This window comes from Egretta garzetta, unplaced genomic scaffold (genome assembly GCF_000687185.1).
Source record: "Egretta garzetta isolate BGI_Z169 unplaced genomic scaffold, ASM68718v1 scaffold145, whole genome shotgun sequence".
In the NCBI taxonomy this organism is placed as follows: Eukaryota; Metazoa; Chordata; class Aves; order Pelecaniformes; family Ardeidae; genus Egretta; species Egretta garzetta.
Genome location: NW_009259687.1, coordinates 1,162,700 through 1,182,689, shown reverse-complemented (window position 1 = coordinate 1,182,689; position 19,990 = coordinate 1,162,700). Strand labels below are relative to the sequence as shown.

The following is a 19,990-nucleotide window of genomic DNA, read 5'->3' as shown; positions in this document are numbered from 1 at the left end:
AGCCTTCATTCAGTACATTATCCAATAGAGAAACTAGGGATATATGAGAGTTTGAATCTAATGAATAGGAGTTAAAAAGTTGTACATATGTGTATGCATGTATTTATTTGCGCACATGCATGTGCGCGCACACACACACATATAAAAGCTATATCACTAGAACAGGATGGGAAAATTGTAGTTGTTTTACTAAAAGATGCTAACTCCTTGAGTGTTTGGAACATGCATCTGCCACTGGCTCTCAAGGTGTCTCTGAAGAGCTGTGGTAGAGTAATAACAAACAGATACAAAGAAGTGCACTGGCTCTCAAGGTGTCTCTGAAGAGCTGTGGCAGAGTAATAACAGATACAAAGAAGTAATATCTCCTTTTGATTACCATTTCCAGAATAGGCATATATGGATTTCCACTTTTCCCTTTAAATACTGCCACCTTTTAGATTGTAGTCACTCCACATAGGAAAGGCTATGCAGATCAAAGAACAGCATTAACACTTCTTCAAGGAGATGCAAATCTGACATGTACTCCCAAGGGAGAATGCCCGGAGGAAAATAGGGGGGGTGGGGAGGAACGCAACCCCCAAAAAAACCCAAACCAACCCAATAAACTTTCCTTTTTAACCCACACCTCTATTAGATGCTTTCCAGGTGTGGGAGAACTACCACATGCATGCAATCCATGTGGTTTACAATACAGAACTTATTTCAATCTATAACCATATTACAGATAGATATATATGTGTATATATTGTGTTTTTATATATACACAATATGAGAAACTATTTTTACTGTACTCTAAGTTTCCAATGCCAGAAGTCTCCTAACATAAAAGATATCTAAATCAGAACATGACCCAGCCTACAAGAACTGCTTGCAGTTTGCTCCCCACACCAGGTGGCACCAGACAGCTTTAGAGAAAGCCCTTCAAGGCCAGCATTCCCAAGCAGATCGGGGATTCAACTTTTCCCCAGTCTTTCAGAGTATTTCTAGGTAATTTATAATACTCTTGCATCTTCTCTGCTGTTCCTCCTGAAGGAATTTAAGAAGCTTTTAAGTGTTACGTGTAACATACACCAAAGAAATTATGTATATGTGCTATGTGTGGCAGGGACAAAGGAAAAGCTGATGGATTTTCATATACTATTTAGCAACTTACAAAATCATTCCCAAATAAACTCTGAATTTCTCCTCAAGAACTTGTGGGCAGAATCCTTTCAGGCACTTTAAGAAACAGTTAGCTGTTCTTTCCCAAAGGACACTCTGCAGCGCAAAGTATATAGCATTGTTCCAGAATAATTTTTAGGTTTTGAGCAAAATCCCAGTCTTCAAAATATGAAGCACTGTACCCTCTTGCTGTTAGCCTGCAGCAATGTTTGTACAATACAGACACTTACCTTTGGGTTTTCTTTCACTGTTGTCAAGGTTCAAAAACTTTCTTTCTCTCTCCGAGTCCTCATTTCTCAGGCGGTTTAAAATCTCCTCCAGTGTTTTGACAATATCAGCAAATGAAGGACGCAACTTTGGATCCATCTGTGTATGCACAGAAATCAAATAAGTTCATGTGGGTTTGTCAATGCTATTCTACTTACCCAGTGGACAGACAGAAGGACAATGTGAAGGAAGTGAGGAAATTCAAGACTGTTTTAAGAAGTGTGTTGTCGTTGCAAAAAAACTAAGCAGAAGACAAGTAGTATTCTGTCCCAGTTTATATACATTATACCTCTCAGATTTAATTATCAAGTTGTAAACATTCTATGATGAGGACGCATTTTAAATTGAAAAGGTGGGAAGCTGTTAGATTCAGGGCTTCAGAGAGGACTTGGTTGGTTTGTTCATTTTAAACAGCTTCATAGTTCAAGAATTTCTTTCTGGACTCCAGTTATCCATCAGAGATTATATATCGAATGTTATTTCAAAATGTGCCTGAAGCAGTAAGGATTAAACAGCAACTTGCCTATGTCATTCTTTAAAAGTCTGTAATTCTTCCATCATCTCCTTGTGGCTTTAATTAAAACCCACCTAAATGGCATTGCTGATTTTAAAGTTTAAAATGTATCTTTCCATCTGTTAATTAGCCTTACTACTTGGTGTAACTGGCCTGTCTTGTGAGGAAGGAAGATTGGTTATATAATTTGACAAAGTAACACAATAGAAAAAACCCCATCTTTGCCCAAGTAAAATACCACCCCCCCATCACCAGTATGTATTTGGTTTGTATTTATCAGCATGTATTTATTTATTCACCCTAGTAGAAATGGATCTCCAAATGAAGCCCAACACTAAAATCGTACTAGAGGGCAAGCAGCTTAATTTAAGCAGTAACTCATTTCATCATTTTGAACATCGGCCCTGTATATATGTTACAGATTTAACCACTGTAGGTAGCAATGCTAATTCAGCAGCTGAAAGTTAACCTCATTTCCCTATTAAAAAAGATTCTGCTTGACCTGATTCCTGCTTCCAGCCCTCTAAAGGCTTTTTCAGAGCAGACAAGCCCAGACAGATCTTACCACTAGTACAAAGGGAACAGTGGTGCTTTGCAAACAAAAAACCCGAAAGACCTCCCTGATACTACTTTGGCAGGTCCTACAAGATGGATCTTTCTGAAGAGAACTGCCGTGATCAGCAATGCCAGAACACCTTCTAGCAACACAGGGTAAAGGGCTAAAAATTCATACATACAGTAATAAAAACCAAACACAAAAATCACACTTGAAGAGCTCAAGGGCAGCAAGAAAGTTGTTCTAATGCAGCAGCTGGAATTTCCTGGCATACGTAAACATCATCTTCTGCTTTCCCAATTTCACTGAAAGAGTAGGGCAGGGGCAACACCAAAGCACACACACTGTACTCTGACAAACTTACTAATTTGGGAAACTCAGGGAGCTGTTGCAAGCTACAGGAAGTAAGAAGAGCTCTCTAGCTATTTTAATTTGTGCTAGGTAAGATCCAGGACAAGAGCAGCTATGGGAAAGTGACTCAGAGCAAGCAACATTTGCCTCTTCTGTCGCAGTCCAGGTTCTGCTCAAATGGAATAGAAAGTTCTTCCTCAAGGCCCACAGCTCATCTCATGCTGGTAAGCTTTTTGCATGATCATACATGATTATGCTCCTAAGTATTAGCACAAGTAGGCTTATAATTGCTGGGGAGCCTTAAGTTTTAGACTTCATTGCATGTACTTATTTAAAAAATAACACTTTATAACAGCAAATTGAAGAAATTTTAATCCACTACTCATACATGTCAGTTTTTACTGGTTTTCTAAGGTTGCCCTAAAACATGTTTCCTGGCTGTACAAAACTACAGGGCTTTGCACATTAGTTCAGCTCATCAGCTGAGCTATACCATTTACACTGTTTGTTGACCTATTAAATAATAAAAAGTTATATAAATAGCCAGTCTAAGAGCAAATTAGCACACAGATCACCTATTACTGAAGCACGGCATGCCTGGAAAGATATAAGAAAAACCTTATCTGCTCACCACCTTTCTCCTACTAGGTAAATGAATTACAGCATGCTCCATGCTGAAATCAGCATATTAATGGCTTGATCACAAGGCAGTAATTTTCACTTTCAATTCAGGGAAGGGACGTTTATTATACAGGAAGCAGCATTTGACAACAATGAGTAGGAGAAAATCCTTTTTCTATGAACACATCAAATTCTTATATGACAACATAAGATCAGTCACTTTCCTTTTCTTCATGTTTTACCCTGAATTTCAACTGTGCTGAAAAATTGCTTTGAATCATGCACTGCGTGTTTGGGTGCAGTACGATACGGGTGGAAGCTGAGATTTCCAAAGTCAAGTCCTACCTCTAGCCAAACCCTTTAGTGCTTACAACAGTCAAAACACTTCATAAGCATGAGTCAGACATACCACCGTCCTGGTGAGGTAAGCTCCGCTGTACTAAGGTGAAATCAGAGGAATGAAGTAGCTTGTCCAGAGTAAGTTCCATAAACATTTTTAGAATTAAATTATGCTATCTTGTGTCAAAAGTGGTAGTCCTGTCCCCCCATACCTGCTCACATCCTCACCTTTATACACTCTCCCCTTGAGCATGTGCATTTGTACTAATACAAAATAAAGAGAGCGAGCTCAGGACAAAAATAAGCATCAAGAGCATGGAGAAATGAGACTTTTCTTACAAACACTCGGACACAGTGCTGGTATTTGCTCTAGCATGGCCTTGTTGTGGAGTCCTGGGCAAAGTTTTGTGCAATAAAATTTTTAGGAGTTGCCACAACTTAAGTTGTACAAACTGGACATTCCCAACTTCAGCTGAATCTAGTGGAAGCTCAGGTTCTCTTACTTCATATAAACCAGTTTACTATACAAAGGTATTAGTAACCTCTGTTATGGCATAACCCACAAAAAAGATCTTCTACTTTGGAATTTTCACACTGAGGAGCCGTGATGGCATCCAGCACCAACTATCACAATTTTACTTCATTAATTGGCAGAAAATTTACTCCATACAGTGCATTGCCTTACTGATATTAAATCATTTGGGTCCAAGTTTGGTTTTTTGGAACACAGGCTAGGGATTTGGAGGTTTATTCCACTTTCCAAAAGGCAGCATGTAGAAACTTTAGAGTAGTTTAGTCCCTGCTCTTGATTTGTTTGTCCCCTCTGTTTGTGAGAACAACTCGGAGTTCTTTCTTCACAGCTCAGTAGATCTGTACACAATAACAGCTGGATTTTGTCAGCCTGAGGGCCAGCCAGTGTCAATAGCACACAACTGGTTATGATCAGCCTCAGCAGCCTGCAAGAAGCTGTTCAGTGTGCCAGACCTGTTTGTTTGGCATGACAGAACACACAATTGCAAAACACAAGATAGACCTTTCTGCAAGGGGAAGGGTTATAAAAACTGCAAGGTACTTTCTGGGTTACCAGAACGTACTCTGCTTTTATAGGTAGGCTCTTCAAGTCTCTTCTGTACATGCTTTAAGCTCTATCTTCAAAAGCCAGAGAGATTTAGAAAGCTCCAGTTTAGGCCTCTCCCCTTCAAGTAAGATACTCACATTACAGCAGTTGAAGGCCAGCTGGAGGAAGTCAGGGGGACAGTCTCCCACCATGTGCTGGAAGGCATCATAATCTAATCCAAAATTCTGTACAAACAAAAACACAGCACAGAGATATAAATGAGATCTGCTATCTGGTCCAAAGCATCTTCTTTTCAGTGGGTCCCTACATGGAGTTATCAGGAATAACCATGAACACAATCTCTCAGCAGCCACATACAGAGGATTTTGAGAAAACTTCATGCATACTCTGAACTGCAACATTCCCAGTGGGGATTACTCGATACAAGATACCTGTAAGAGAATGCACTGACTTCAAAGCCCATCCTTCTTCTTGGACTCAACTGCAATCCACTGCACTTGAAGTGTTGCCTGTGTGGAACTGGAAGCAGTATCTTACACTATTTCACCATAGTGACCTTCACAGTGTAAATTGACAGCCTGTTATAAAACCAGAGGCTTCGCTATGATGAAAACTTATCAATAAAAATGGTTAATTTTTCAGTGGATGGTAGACTGGTAATACAAATTATCCAGTCCCTTAAATGCACTTCTATAAAATCTGAAGGGCAGAGAAACAAAAGTATCTCATATTTACTGCAGTTCAAGACCTAAGCGATTTTGCATTTTCAGAATCAGAGGGGGATAGACAATTTGAAAGACACCCCCTACAGAGGGCCAAAAACTGCCCTGCAGATGGGATGCAACCAAAAGGCAACTGAAGGAAGTATTAGTTGATTCTAGCTCAGATCCACTGTGCTTAGCACTGTCTGTGCAAAAAAAAAGGTTAGCTTATTTTAGCTGCTAACATAGCTCCTGCCCCTTTCACAAGGAGGGACTGCTTAGGGGATGCAGTGTGCCAAAGTGCTCTATTCTGAATCTGGCAAGAAGTCTGCATGAGCTATCACTCTACAAAAGGAAGGTCACTGCAATGCTCTCAGTGTTCTGCCAGTTAGGGCCAGAAAGGATTTCCCATGAGGACTGCAGCTGGAAAGTCTCTGTGAAAGTGTCTTCAATGGACCTTCTTACAATAACAGCACAGAAGAACAAAAGCCTTTTACAGGCTATTTTTAATGTAACACCTATTCATTGTATCTTTGGCAGCAGTGCCAGAAGTTCTAAAGGCCAGCCATTATCATGGCATACTTACCACCTCCCACCAATGTTATAAACATAACCACTTACCTCTGTGCGAGGGAGATAGTCTGGATCTGCCTGTATTCTTGCTATAATCTCACACAGAATTATACCATAGGAGAACACATCCGCCTGAGAGAGAAAAAAAATAAATAGCCGCATGGTTCAGCTATGAATACTCAGCATTCTTATCTGCCACTGAGTTTCTCCTTACCCCAAATGGTTATCGTGAAACAACTAAACCAACACCACAGCCTTACAACACTAAGCAACTGCATTACAGCTAACATTTTCCATGTGAAGAAACACATGTTCACAGTAAAGCATTCTTGTTGCACAAATACCAATAACTTTAAAAATCTTTAAAGAAAAAAAGAAAAAACACACCAAACCATTCTTAATTTGGCAGTGTGAAAAAAGATGTTAAGAATCCTTTCTTGCATAAAGGATGGTGAAGTTCCATTTGATGTCTTACAGATGGGAGTAATTAAAAACATAGCCAAAACATGACATGCCTATATATCACTGTAGTTAGAAAGATGGGTTTAGAATACACATGAACACAGCTTATCCAGGACATCAATGCTGTTTTTAAGAAAAATTACTTTTTTTTTTTTCTTCTCACAGTTCAGTACCTCTACAGAAAACAGTGTCTTTCCCAAAGCTTGAGATATCTACTAACACTGTATATTAGCATCAATTTTCACTGAAATTTCCATGACTCTTAGTAATCACTTATCTGAATACCCCTGGAGCTGCACAGTTCCTCAGATTTCTACCCACCTGAATTTACCACGTAATAACATTTAGGAAAACATGGAACGCAATTCTGCAGAGCAGAAGCCGACATCTGTCAACCCTTATATATCAGGTAGGTTTATATGCCACCTTTCATGCTGATGAGGTATGAGACCTGCTTCCTCTTTAGTCCTCCATGCCCTAGGGCTAGTGAAGAATGTGGCACCATAGATTTGGGTACTTTATTATTAATTTAGGTCAATTTGAACTCTTAGAAAAGCTTTGAAATGGTAATTATTACATTCAGTACTGTCGTAGCTGCTGCTTTCCTGCAAGTTAAAAGTACCACCAATTAAACAGATTATTGACCACTAGCTATAAAAAGGTACAGGATGTGGGCTTTATCACAGAGAAGCTGCACTTGCAGGGCTGAAGTAGACTATGTTACACACAGGAGAGAAAATCCTGTGTAAAGAAGAGCTTGATTGAAAATACTATTTCTAAAATCCAGTGTGATCTGATCCTCCTCTGAAAGAAACATTTCCCAATGCCACAAATAGGAAAACTTAGAAATACCTTTGGGGAACATTTTTATCCAGGTATCTCACTTTGAGAAATGTTTTTTGGTTTTGTTTGTTTGTTTTTTTAATTAAAATAACTGTACAAGTTTGCATACAGACCTTTTACTTCTACCCAGATTTCACTAATGGATGGTCAGGGAAGCAACCTCGCTACATTTCTCGTAAGACTTGGTTAAATTAAGTTGCGTTAGGTCAACAAGCCATTACCATATTTCTGCATGTGGGGTGTTTCAGAATGGAAATAGCGTAACCGTAAATTACGCTAAAGGTAATTCTATTTCTATATAAGAATCCACACCATGAATTAAAAATATTAGCTATTTAAATCACACTCTCCCTTAGTCTGAATGACCTACTGAGTACAGAAATGTCACAAATGAAAATAACAGTCATTTTGATATTATGGAAATTCTAAATCTTGTATACAGCTATTGAAGAGAAACATCTGACAACTAAGTCCATTTATATCATGTACCTACCTTTTCATTGTAAGGTTCATCTCTGAGAACTTCTGGTGCCATCCAGAAGGGTGACCCCACCACTGGTAACTTCTCACTATATAGATATGGGACAGATAGGGGGAAAAGAGGGAGCGGGTGGGGGGAGAGAGAGAAGAACCATTAATTAAATGCTCAGGTATTGCTTCTAACTTTCCATAACTCCAAGTATCTGTAGAAACTTTCATCAGAAGGAAGTCGATACAAATGGGTTCCATAACATACTGTATTTTATTCTGGTTTCCTACTGGAGTCACTGGAACTTTCAATAGCAGGAGGAGAAGGTGAAAGAAAAGGAAAGCTTCAATCAATTACTCGTATTTTATTTCCAGTTTCTAAGTGCCTTGGCCACTCCGGAAAAAAAATAATATTTTAAGGTCACGGCTGTTCAATAGTTTTGGTTTCCAAACTCTTGGCAGAGTTGGCTCCTTCATCTATACATAGAAAGGTTTGTGGACATCAGTTTCAGGCTAGATGTCAAGTTACCCATTCACGCAGCAATACATGCAGGTATCCATCCCTACATGTATACCAATAAGCAGCTCAGAAAATATTTAGCACAGCCTGCTTGCGAACTGTATTTAAAAAAAAAAAAAAAAAAAAGTCAAGACTGACCAGATGAATCTTTTAATAGGGAAAAATTAAAAGTAATCAGATAGAGCCAACTTGAAAAAAGCTGCAATGTTTCCATTTGGCTGAATACTGGGGCCTCCAGCTTGCCACCCAGCTGACCTTCAAGGAATACCTATTAAAAAAAAAAAAGGCTCCTGAGGGCCTCAAAATAGCATGGCTTGCTAGCCAGCAAATTGGAAACAACAAAACTGCATTTGAAAATGGAATTGAGACTAGATCAAACCAAAATGGTGGCTAGTGTAACAATTTTATTACAATGTTCGCTTTAGTATCAAGCTACCTTAACTTTAGCTGTTCCTGTACTCTCAGTTTGCAGGGCATCTCAAAACTGGGTATTAAGAACACCTTAAGATAACCTCCAGTGCCCTCCTGATTTTGCAATGGGTTCCTACAAATACAGCTGAAGCTCTCAGCACCTTAAAGGGCAGAGATTCCACAGGAGTGTACAAGATGCACATTGGCTGTACTTATCAGTAGTTTGGAAATTAAGATGTTCACTTTGTTAAGCTTTTAGATCAGTATTTCATTAACATTAAGGCAAGCCTGCAGACCTCCCAAGATACGGTTTTAGGATATGTGCAGTTTAAAAACATTCCATAGCTGAGATCAACTTGCATTATTTTCTTTGCAGTCAAAAGAGCTGGAAGGCTTTTATTTATTTTATGCAAAAGCACACACTGGAGAAAATCTGACAGCACATTTCACAGTCAGAATAATCTGAAATACACAAGTCAATATACAGAGAGAACAATGCACTCCTTGTCCTTGATCTCCTTAATGGAGGGATGACAAAAGAACTATTCCCAATTGTGACAATAGCTTGTGACAGTCACCTGTACATTCCTCAAATGAGTTAAGATTATAATTTCATCCGAGGGAGACGAAATCTCTCTGTTAGACAGTAATTTTATTATCACTTTGTTATAAACCTGGATCTTAACAACTAACCTAGAGGTTAAAGAGAGTAATACTGGAATGCCACTGAATATTGTTTATGAAAATGGAAAGAAGCTAAATTAAAGTTGGTTAGAATCAACAGAGGATATTTAATACAAAATCATTCCAATCCAGAATGCTGGACAATATTTTTGTGTTTGCTTTGTTGTGTTTTTTTTTTTTAAACAAAAATTCCCAAGGACCTGCTTAGAAGATCTACTGAAAGACTTGAGTGCTTGTATCAAGCTTGAGAAAAGTTCTCACTGGAGCATATTTGAGGACTACATGTCACCACTAAATCTATCAAATTGGACAGTAATTAAGGCTGGAACATTTTGGGCGTTCAGCCTGCAGTTCTAGACTGAAGACTAAGGATATTTGTTGCAAATTTTGTATCAGAATGCATTAATGGCCTCAGGGATCTGGCTCATTAGAGCTTCTGACCTGCAATCGCACTGCAACTATTGCTGTATTTTAATTAGTTCACATACCTGTGATCAGGAATTTTCTCTGCTAACCCAAAGTCTCCCACTATTGCTGAGTATCCATTCTCATCATGTTTTATTAAGCAGTTCTGGGAGGGAAAAAAAAAAAAATACAGAAGAGTTATTGTCTGGGCATGAAACCCATATACCATTTGTTTTATTTATTTTTAATCTGGAACAAGACTACAAGATATTGTTTGAAAGACATTAATCTATGAAAAGCTCTTGTCTGAAACCAACCACCCTTTTCCTCTACCCTCCCCCCCTGCACAATCACATGCCTGTCAAACTTAAGATGCTGCAAACAGCCTTACACTTAGTTAATAATCCACTTAAAAACTTGCTGAGAAAGTAGGTGGCCACAGTGGCAGCACGTACCCAGCTAGGTTCTAGCAAGAATTAAGATGATTTAGCTCCCTTACTGCTCAAGTATGCAATACACACTGTTCACTATGACACCTTAGATTTTCTCTTTACAATCTGCCTATACATGACCAGAATACAAGATCAGAGCAGGCTCTTAAATGCCTTTGTGTATTTTGCTACATTTACTACTGAAAAGGAACTCACTGCTTTGCAGTAGAAAATACAAGATGTAACAAAGCTACATGTGCTCTTAAAATATCAAATAAAATCCTTTATTCTACAGTACATCATAAAACATGATTTAAGGGAAAAGTCTAATAGGGAAAAGATGCCAATCTTTTCCTTTCGGATGCGCCCTCCAGTGTCAGGAGGGAGGGCAATTTAAGGACACATACAGATAATTCTGGTCTGGCAGCATCACAGCACATGCAAGGTATTACCGATTTATTTTTGTTATTTATTTACAACTCTGAGAAATATGCTTTGACCATTCCAGTACCATATCTTTTCCCTTCTCACCAAATGAATCAATAGCTGATTTCCCTAAGTTTTTTTCTGCCCTGCAATAGGTGGAGCAAGACAGAGAATTTATTCCCTTACCACATGCCTTGCTCTGTATCCTTCTGCAGGCAGTACAATAGCAGTGACAGGCAGCAAAACCACGGCTGACTCCTAGGGAGTGGTACCCCGCATTAATTAGCTAAACAGCAGGAAACACTTTCTAGCTTTATTGTGCTTGGATGTACAAAAGCCCCTCGCTGACCCCAGAGCATTAGCTTGTCTGTATAATGCAACTACCAAGAAAACGGAGTCCCTTGTCTAGAAGATCAAGTTCAGGTCATCACTGTTTACATTATTCAGAGATGATTGTGGCTTAGGCCATGAAGTGAGTTTTTTTCCTGCCAATTAAAAGGTTAAGCAAGCCATTCCTGCAACCATGTAAAGAAAATGCATGCCAGCCTCTGGAAACACACACTGAGCTCCTGAGATGCAAAGATTTATTTGTTTAGCATGACTCAAGTATAATAAGTACAGTTAGTTTGGGGATTCATAAACATGTACCGAGTTAAATCAGCCATGCTTGCCCAAAGAGCAGCAAAGCTGCTCAGTTACGGGCTTTGTTATCTTTTATCAAAGAGCACATTCATTCAGCTTGCCTCTGTTTGAACATTTGGTCACTGTAAGTGGACTTAAAACTGAGAAGGATAAAACTTTTCTGCAAAATCTTACTCAAATGATTCAGACAAGTGGAATTTCATTGTGTACCACACAGAAGCAAGTCTATGAGGACACCACAGATTTTGCAGTGTACAAGAATGCTGATAACTAATATTTTGCTGCAAAACCTAGTATTTTCTGCTATAGATTTCTCAGCAATTAAAGATGATTTGTAATTTGACATGTTAAAAAACCCTCTATGAACCATAAAAGAACTAGTTTTAAGATCTAGATTTCCTTCTTGCTTTACCTTTTACATCTTGTTCTTTTTGAGTAGCAAAACTGAAGTAGTTAATTTTACTTTCTGGGTTTTGTAGATTAGGGTTATTCTCCAATAACCCCATGTCTCCAAAATTTCAGGGGAGCATTTAAATCCAGACTAAGAACCATTTTGAATATAACTAAAAATCTGTAGAAACAGTTCTACTGACTTTCAGATCTGCAATAACTTGCAGGGCTGCTTTGATACCAAAAGAAGACTTAAATGCAACATCATCCTAACAGCAAATTTTCCTTCAGCTTCTTACCAGTATACAATCATATCCCATTAGACAGCAATACATCACCAACCGAAAAGGAACAATCTTACCCCATCCAAGCCTCAGGCAGTCTCAGCTCTCAGGTACAGCACTTAACTATTATAGAAGTAGACTATTCCTAAATAAATCATATATTAAACTGATAGCGCATCCAATCTAGCTGCCAAGTAATGCTATCTGACAGCTCTGAGCTCCTCCCCAGATGAGCAGGAGCCGACTGCAGCAAAGCGAGGCTCCCTTTCGGCGCAGGCCTTTGGAGAAACAGAGCGGACACCCCACCACTGTGGGGTCCAGAGGTCCTGCAGGAGAGGCCAGTACACCACGGCAAGGCAATGGGAGAAAGCCTAGGGCTACATTTCTGCTATAAAGTACTGACAAATTGTTCTGCTGTGGTGGGCTGCACAATGTTAAATGACATAAAGGAGGAAACTAAACTATTCTCTCCCATTAGTGGAAGCTTGTCTTTTGTCTGGATATGAAGAAGTGCTGAGTGTGAATTTAAATTTGTTAGGATACATATTCCAGTACAAGAGTGACTTTTTCATTCACACTTAAATCAGCCATGGGCAGGTGACATCCACCAGACAAAACAATGCCAGTGTCACTACAAATGCTCACTGTAGCGAAACTAAACTGATTTAATTCAACTGGTGCAAATTTTTATGTAGCTAAGCACTAATTATGTGGAACCCAGAAAGGATGGAAGCCTATTCCTACCGAAATCAGTAGTAAAACCCTTCTATGGATTCATTCAGGACAAAGTTTTGCAGATGGTGATGCTTCATGCTGTGCTGAGATTCTCCAAGTGTTCAAGGCCAACCCTCAGCACCACCGTACGCTTTCTCCACCCTTCCCACCCTAGTAAAGCCATTACACAACACTGCACCAAATCCACAGCACAGGTAGTTTAGTTACTGGATTTAAGATGCAATTCATGAAAAGGTGACTTAACACAGACCACGTGCACCTAGTGAAAGACATTTCTAAGCATTCATATTCTACTGCCATGATAAATCAGGATCAAAAAAGGGAAAAAAAGCTTCATTAGAGTCTAAAAGGCTGAAAAGAGCTTTTCAATTTAAGCTAAAGGTGGTATCTTAGTAGGAAAAGTACAACAGAGAATACTGTACTGTTTCTACTGACAAAGTGATACTTCTCAGTTTCTACAAAAAAGAAAATATGTATATCAATTTGGTATGAAGAAGTTTCATTAATGGATTTTGGCACAGAGACACAAGAGTTCAAACCCCTCTCTAGTGCAAAGAGCCTCTCAAGAACTGCCTACAAGATGAAATGCCAAGCAGCTTTACAACACAGGCTTTAAGAAAGTGCTTTTGACTTACTATTGCACTGTTTGTATAAGCTGCAAGGCAGTAAAACACAACAACCTTCCCAAGCTCTCTCTTTGGACCTCTACAGACAGGGATGTTCTTTCCTTTGGCAGCTCACACAGTCAAAGAGGGCAGTATTTGTCTTCGGTTTGGTTCTCAAGGTTTTTTCCGTGAAACGAGGACCCCATCAGTCCTTCCTAAGGTAGTCTCTTAATAAATAGAAGCAAGGAGCTCTGCACATGAGCGCTAAAGAGTTAACAGAGCTGTTTATGCAGAGACAGATGTGAAAGAACATAAAGCTCCCTTTGTGTGTTACAGGAGCTTAACATCTGCTTTGCACAGCATAATCCTACTAAGATGAATGCAATATTCTACTCTCCCTTTTACATAAACAAAACCGAAAATAGACTCGAAGAGCTTCAGAGTTAAAAATAAGTTGCTTAGGGGAAGAAACCACCTAATTTTATTTTACAGTATGACATACAAACTAAACTCCTCAGAGGTTTTATTACATTCCAGAAGATACAGGAATGCTACTGCAGTGTCATTTGCAGCCCTCTGATGACTGTTACTGAATTAAAATACTTAAAGGCCAATTGAGATGTATCAGCTGTTTTTAAAGTGCTATCCCCTAGGAGAAACACTGTTGACAACTAAATGCACAACAGGAACTTTACAATACTAGGATATGCTTTTGAAACTAAAACCATTATGTTTAAGGGACAGGCTCCATTTGGGTCCCAAGTTACCAGTAAAAGTTTAGTATTGTGACTATCATTAGAAATAATAATCTGTAACAGCTAATTTTTTCAGTGCAAGCCCTCCCCTGCAGCGCAAAATATCCAGGCGAGAGCTTACTCCAGCACAAAGGGGACCTTACAACCACAGCAGCAAGTATGAGACTCATCAGACAAAGGTTCTGTTCATTGCTTGGGTTTTATTTTATTTTATTTTGTGTTAAACAAGCAAACAGCATACAAGGTAGGAAGTCAGGGTATGTCACTTTCAAGCCCAAAGGCAGTGAATTTATGCTGTATCAGATAATCCACAGTAATGGTTTACATGCATGATTCTGTCCTGTAGTAACCAAGACTATTCCTCTCTCAATGAAAGGGTGAGCCATTACACATTTACTGTGAAGTGAAAGTGTACGTTGGCAGGAATACACACATGTATGTGTGTGTGTATGTATGTATAGGCCTAGAGATTAGAATTTCTTCATAAATTTTATCATCAATAGACCTCACAACATTCCCTAAAACTGCTCACAACCTACTATTAAGACCTTGTTTTCAATTGTACATAATTCTGCAAAACTATAAGGTATTTGTTTGGGGGGTTGCCTGGTTTTTTTTAAAATCAGGAGCTTTGGTAGTAGGATTTTGGGGAGGAGTTCAGCTAAGACAGCTCAGCTGCTGGGGAGAACAAACTTAGAATATGTGTTGCAAGCAAATTTTGAAATAATGAAAAAAAATCCTCAAAAATACTAGCCTATGGCATTATAACCAGATTTGGCACATTCTCAACTTTAAAATTTATGAGACTTTTTGCCACCCCTGCAAAAAAGTAGACTGGGATAAGACATCTGATGTGTGGGGAATTTGGAAGAGTGAGTAAGGTGACAAGACAGAGGAGGAGTCCAAGCTAGGGACTGGCAGGGACCAGAACCAGGGTCTTGAGCTAGGTTCTTGAGACAGGGGGGGAAAAAAAAACAAAGACTATTACAAGGATGCAAGAAAGACTGGTGGTGAAACAGAGCTAACCTGGAGCAGGAGAACAGGGGACGAACCAGAAATGGCTAAACATACTAAAGACCAGAATGCAGAAAGATAGCTTGGATAAAGCATCAAGCAGGAGCAATAGGAAGAGGGTAACTGCAGTCAGCCAGACAAGGAGATTGAACAATCAGGTTGGGGGGCAGGAAGTGGGAGCAAAAAGAAGAGGAAAAACCTTGAACAAGGATGAAAAGCCTGACCAGAGGCTGGCATTGTTCTTGAGACAGGGGGGGAAAAAAAAACAAAGACTATTACAAGGATGCAAGAAAGACAGGCATAGCAAGCAGGAGGTGGTGGTGGTGGTGAAACAGAGCTAACCTGGAGCAGGAGAACAGGGGACGAACCAGAAATGGCTAAACATACTAAAGACCAGAATGCAGAAAGATAGCTTGGATAAAGCATCAAGCAGGAGCAATAGGAAGAGGGTAACTGCAGTCAGCCAGACAAGGAGATTGAACAATCAGGTTGGGGGGCAGGAAGTGGGAGCAAAAAGAAGAGGAAAAACCTTGAACAAGGATGAAAAGCCTGACCAGAGGCTGGCATTGTACGCTAGCAGAAAGGATTGGATAGTCACAGAGTAGATATGATTGGTCTTGGAAAAATGGACAGACTCCTAGATGTTCACTTCTTATTACCAAGGAGTCTCTCTTTTTCCTCTGTCTATTCCTGCTCCATAGCAAAAACAGGCAATCTGTATTAGTAATACCAATTAACAGTAGCAATAAATACTAATTAAAAATACTCCATGTGTTAGTTACTGTATTAACTAAAGCAGCAGACACCTCTGCCATGAATCTCAAGCTTCTAACCCTGCAAATGAAGTGCATAATGCCATTGTTTTTTCCTTTTTTTTTAAATTGGTAAGAAGTTGCACACAGCATACACTACATCAAAAATTAATATTGCACAAAAGATAGGATGTAAAACTTCCTGTGAGCACATTCATTCTTCTACTTATGCATATGCATTATGGTAAAATCCTCAATTAAATGATCACACAGTTTTCCACCTGGCACCCATGTCTTTAAGCGCATGCAATGGATTCATGCTGACAGTGAATTGGGACTGTATATAAACCCTTGGACCACTATTTTCAGGACTCTGCCCGCTCTTGCCACAGAAACAGTAGGATGAAAGAAAGGCTGGGAAGAGATGAAAAAGGCAGGCTGGGCTGGAAATGAAGATCTTCTGTCTTGTGGTTAAGACTATTCTAATGTTGCCCCAGGATCTGGATTCTGGCCTTCCTCAGCATCACAGGAGGATTCTGTGACAGGGACACTTGTTTAACACAATCTTTCAGAGACTGTTGCTAATCTTGCGCTTTCCCTGCCTCCAGGGGTCAAACCTGACTATTTTGTAAGTACTGTAACCACTTCCAACTGCCCCTGAGGTCAGTGCACATATTGCCTTGAACTTAAACATACGTAAAATGCCAAATACTCCAAAGAAAGTCTTAAAACATATACCAAATAGTCACCAATATTCTTGCTTTTAATCTGTTCTGATAAGGCTAAATTTATTCATCTCCCTCATCTCAGAGATACTGTAAGAATAAATTCACTGATATTGTGGCAGCCACTGGTGTAAGTTGCCAAGGAAATCAACAGCGCTTCCAGAGCAGGGTTTGAATGCGATGCAAATACAGTGTAAACAAGGTGTTGAAGGAACTCTCTGTGTAGCAGTAAGATACTTGTTTTGAGGGGTGGGGTACAAAAGGATTTTGCTATATTCTTTTTGCAGGCTGGATGCTTCTTCCCTGTGCCTTTGCAAACACTTATTTTAATTGTAGGTAACAACAGACAGAATATTGCAAAAACAAGTCAGATTAAGAAAAATTTTATCACGATCCACTGGCTCCTACTGAAACACTTCCAATGTCTCACGTTATGATTTCTGTTTTAACGACTGCATCTTCTATGACTAAGACTGTCAGAGTTAATTCATAACCAGACCTCCTTGAGAATCACTGAAAGATGAAAAAAATCCTTGTGATTCCAGGATGCAAATCCTCCTTGTGCACATTACAGCGAGCCCCAAACAAAAAACTATTCACATGGCTTGCAGTGATATGGATAGAGGACAAGAAATGAGCCAATGAACCTGGTTGTCATAACCCAGCTATGGCTTAATCTCTGTGTAAATCTCTTTATGACAAGTCAAAAGTGAGGACACCACATTTATTGGCTTACAGATCGTACAAGTCACCCTGCCCACACACCTATTATCTGCAGGCTGGATACAGCCAATCCAACCACTCTTCCCTTCCGACAGATTCAAGTTAGGCTGCTGCTGATCAGGGCAGATCAGCCTGATCAGCTACAGCAGTCCAAGCCCAGAGCCCAAGCACTGAGCTGCTCACAAGGTGGGTAAGTACTGGCTGACTGGGCAGCACACTCGCTTCTAACAAGCACTGCCTCTCTCTTTGACAGAAGGGCATCAGGAAGGGCACCAGTGGGATGTCAGGGCTGACATCCCCTGTGGGCTGCCACATCGACTATAATGACCTACATCTACTCTACCGTTCTTCCCTCTGGCTTTCTGCAGTATCAATGCTGATCTGCTACTCTCCACATAGCGTAATTAGGAGCAGAGATCACCCTGATGTATACTAATTGTCAAAACCACTTATTTTTCAGTCTTAGATTGGCAGGGGACAGGAACTTTTCCTTCTTTAAGTTTTTATGCATCCAGTACATAGACAGACATAATGCTGCTGTCAGAGCAAGACAACTCTGCTGCCATACCTAACAGAATAAACTTTATGTATTCACACCACCCACTCCAGGAAGCTGCAGGAATTAGAGGTTTGCCAGAAACAGAAGAAGAAAGGCAGAAGTAAGGGTCTAAATTAATCCTAAATAATTTTTACAGTAAAATTTATATTAGAGGGGTAATTTGCAGCAGGCTATTGTGTTAAGTCTAATAGGTAAAGCATGGAGACATTCCTGCACAGAAAGTCTCTGTTTCGTTCTGTTCATAGTTCAGTCAAGGACAGCAAGTTTCCTAGAAAAATACCTCACTCTCCCATCCTGCAAACTCAGTATATGTTCTGCCTTTTACAGATGTCTAAATCCTTGTCTTTGCCTTCATTTGATTAATAAAGCCATCGCATCAATTACTGAAGTTTACCTAAGAAAGACAGACAATATAGAACAGCATTGAATCTGCCCTTGTTCAGTCCAGGTTACAAGTTCTTTCCAAAGGAAAGAGCCCATCACATCTTCCTTCAGCTTGATCACACATTGACTATTACTAGTAAGCACGAAGAAGACTCATCTCACCACCAGTACAAGCCTGCTAAAATATAAGGCATCTCCTCAAGCAGTAGCCAGGAGCCGCAGTCGGAGAGTTGAAAATTTTGGCGACAAGTTTTTGCTATGATTATTACTTTTTTTTTTTTTTTTTTTTTTTTTTTTGCTTTGGAACAAAGTGACTTCTTTAAAATTTAGCCAGCCAGCAGGGCAAACATTTGCCCCAAAGTAGAGTCATTTGCCCGTCAGATATAATTTCAAGTATTTCATCAATAAAATAATACACTAATAAAATTCACAAGTACCCAGGCATTTAAAGCGAGGTGTTTCTTCTACTTCCCCGCCCAAACAGAACAAGCAAATGCATACATCACCTCAAAAAATTTTTAAAGTTAAATTAAAAAACCAAACACCCAAAAAAACCCCCTCAAAACCCCAAGAAACTGGAAAATACATAACTTAAACTTTTATCCTGACAGGTTCCAACGTGATCCACACAGATGCTGTACCTTTAGCGCTACGAACCATCCAAATATAGCATAACTGCTAGTAAATTCTTAGGGTTTGGTTTGTTGTTTGTTTGTTTTTAAATAACCCTTACTGCTTCCTCTGGCCACCAATGAGTTTGCTGTTGCAGTGAAATCATGCACTCCTCCCAGCGGCTGCGTCCTCTAAACAACTGACATTCAGCAATAGATAACATTGAAGTAATGGTGGGGCAGCTCCAGAGGATGACATACAATTATGCAAAGCTTTGAACAAAGGCATTCACAGAGGTCTCAGGAAATGGATTTTCATATGACTAGCTGTCACAGTACATGTTATGATAAATGCTGCAGGCACAGAGTTCTCCTTATTTACTTTGATTCCTTGCAACTCTACTTCCCCACTCTTAAATGTACTAAAATACATCCTGAACCGGGGAAAAAAAAAAAAAAAGGGGTGGGGGGAGAACGCCAAGTTATCTTTTCAGTTATTTTTAATGAATCTCTTATCTGCACACTCCAAGATTACTGAAATGGAGCTTTCTGAGTATGTCATGTCAAAGTGACATGACTCCAAGTCCGGGCATTTTTCATAAATTTTATATTGTTCCTTGCAGAATTCAGCACCTTTCACTTGAAAGGACACCCCAGGAAGTATTTTATGACTTCACTGAAATACTTCTTTCACCTACCAGTAGAACTTTTTCCCCCCCCTTGGCTAAATGCACATTCTTCATCTGTTGAACACTGCACTGAAGTAGCTTTAAAAAAACCTAAAACTGGATGGAGGACTAGTAAGCACTCGCATTTGCAAACATACTGTACTGTGTTTTTATTTTTAAAAGCTGTTTCTAATCTTAAAAATTAGTTCCTTTTGGGCTAAGATAATGTTCTTCTGCATGCTTTTGACTGAAGTGACATTATGAAGTCTTCCCAAGAACAGTTTTGGAGTACTTTCATGTTGCAAGTCCCCAGTCAGTTTAAACTAGCTCAT

At 39.5% G+C, this 19,990-nt stretch overlaps 1 protein-coding gene across 3 annotated transcripts in view; it reads right to left on the bottom strand.

Annotated features, from left to right (window-relative positions):
* TESK2 (testis associated actin remodelling kinase 2) overlaps positions 1-19,990 on the bottom strand; it is an 83,700-nt gene that overhangs the window by 5,830 nt on the left and 57,880 nt on the right. For all 3 annotated transcript variants that reach the window (XM_009638814.2, XM_035894229.1, XM_035894230.1), the window contains 5 exons: positions 10,038-10,120; positions 7,960-8,035; positions 6,210-6,293; positions 5,025-5,111; positions 1,392-1,527 (listed from right to left, as the gene is read on the bottom strand). In XM_009638814.2, the coding sequence (XP_009637109.1) occupies positions 1,392-1,527; positions 5,025-5,111; positions 6,210-6,293; positions 7,960-8,035; positions 10,038-10,120 (466 nt within the window). The remainder of the gene's footprint in view (positions 1-1,391; positions 1,528-5,024; positions 5,112-6,209; positions 6,294-7,959; positions 8,036-10,037; positions 10,121-19,990) is intronic.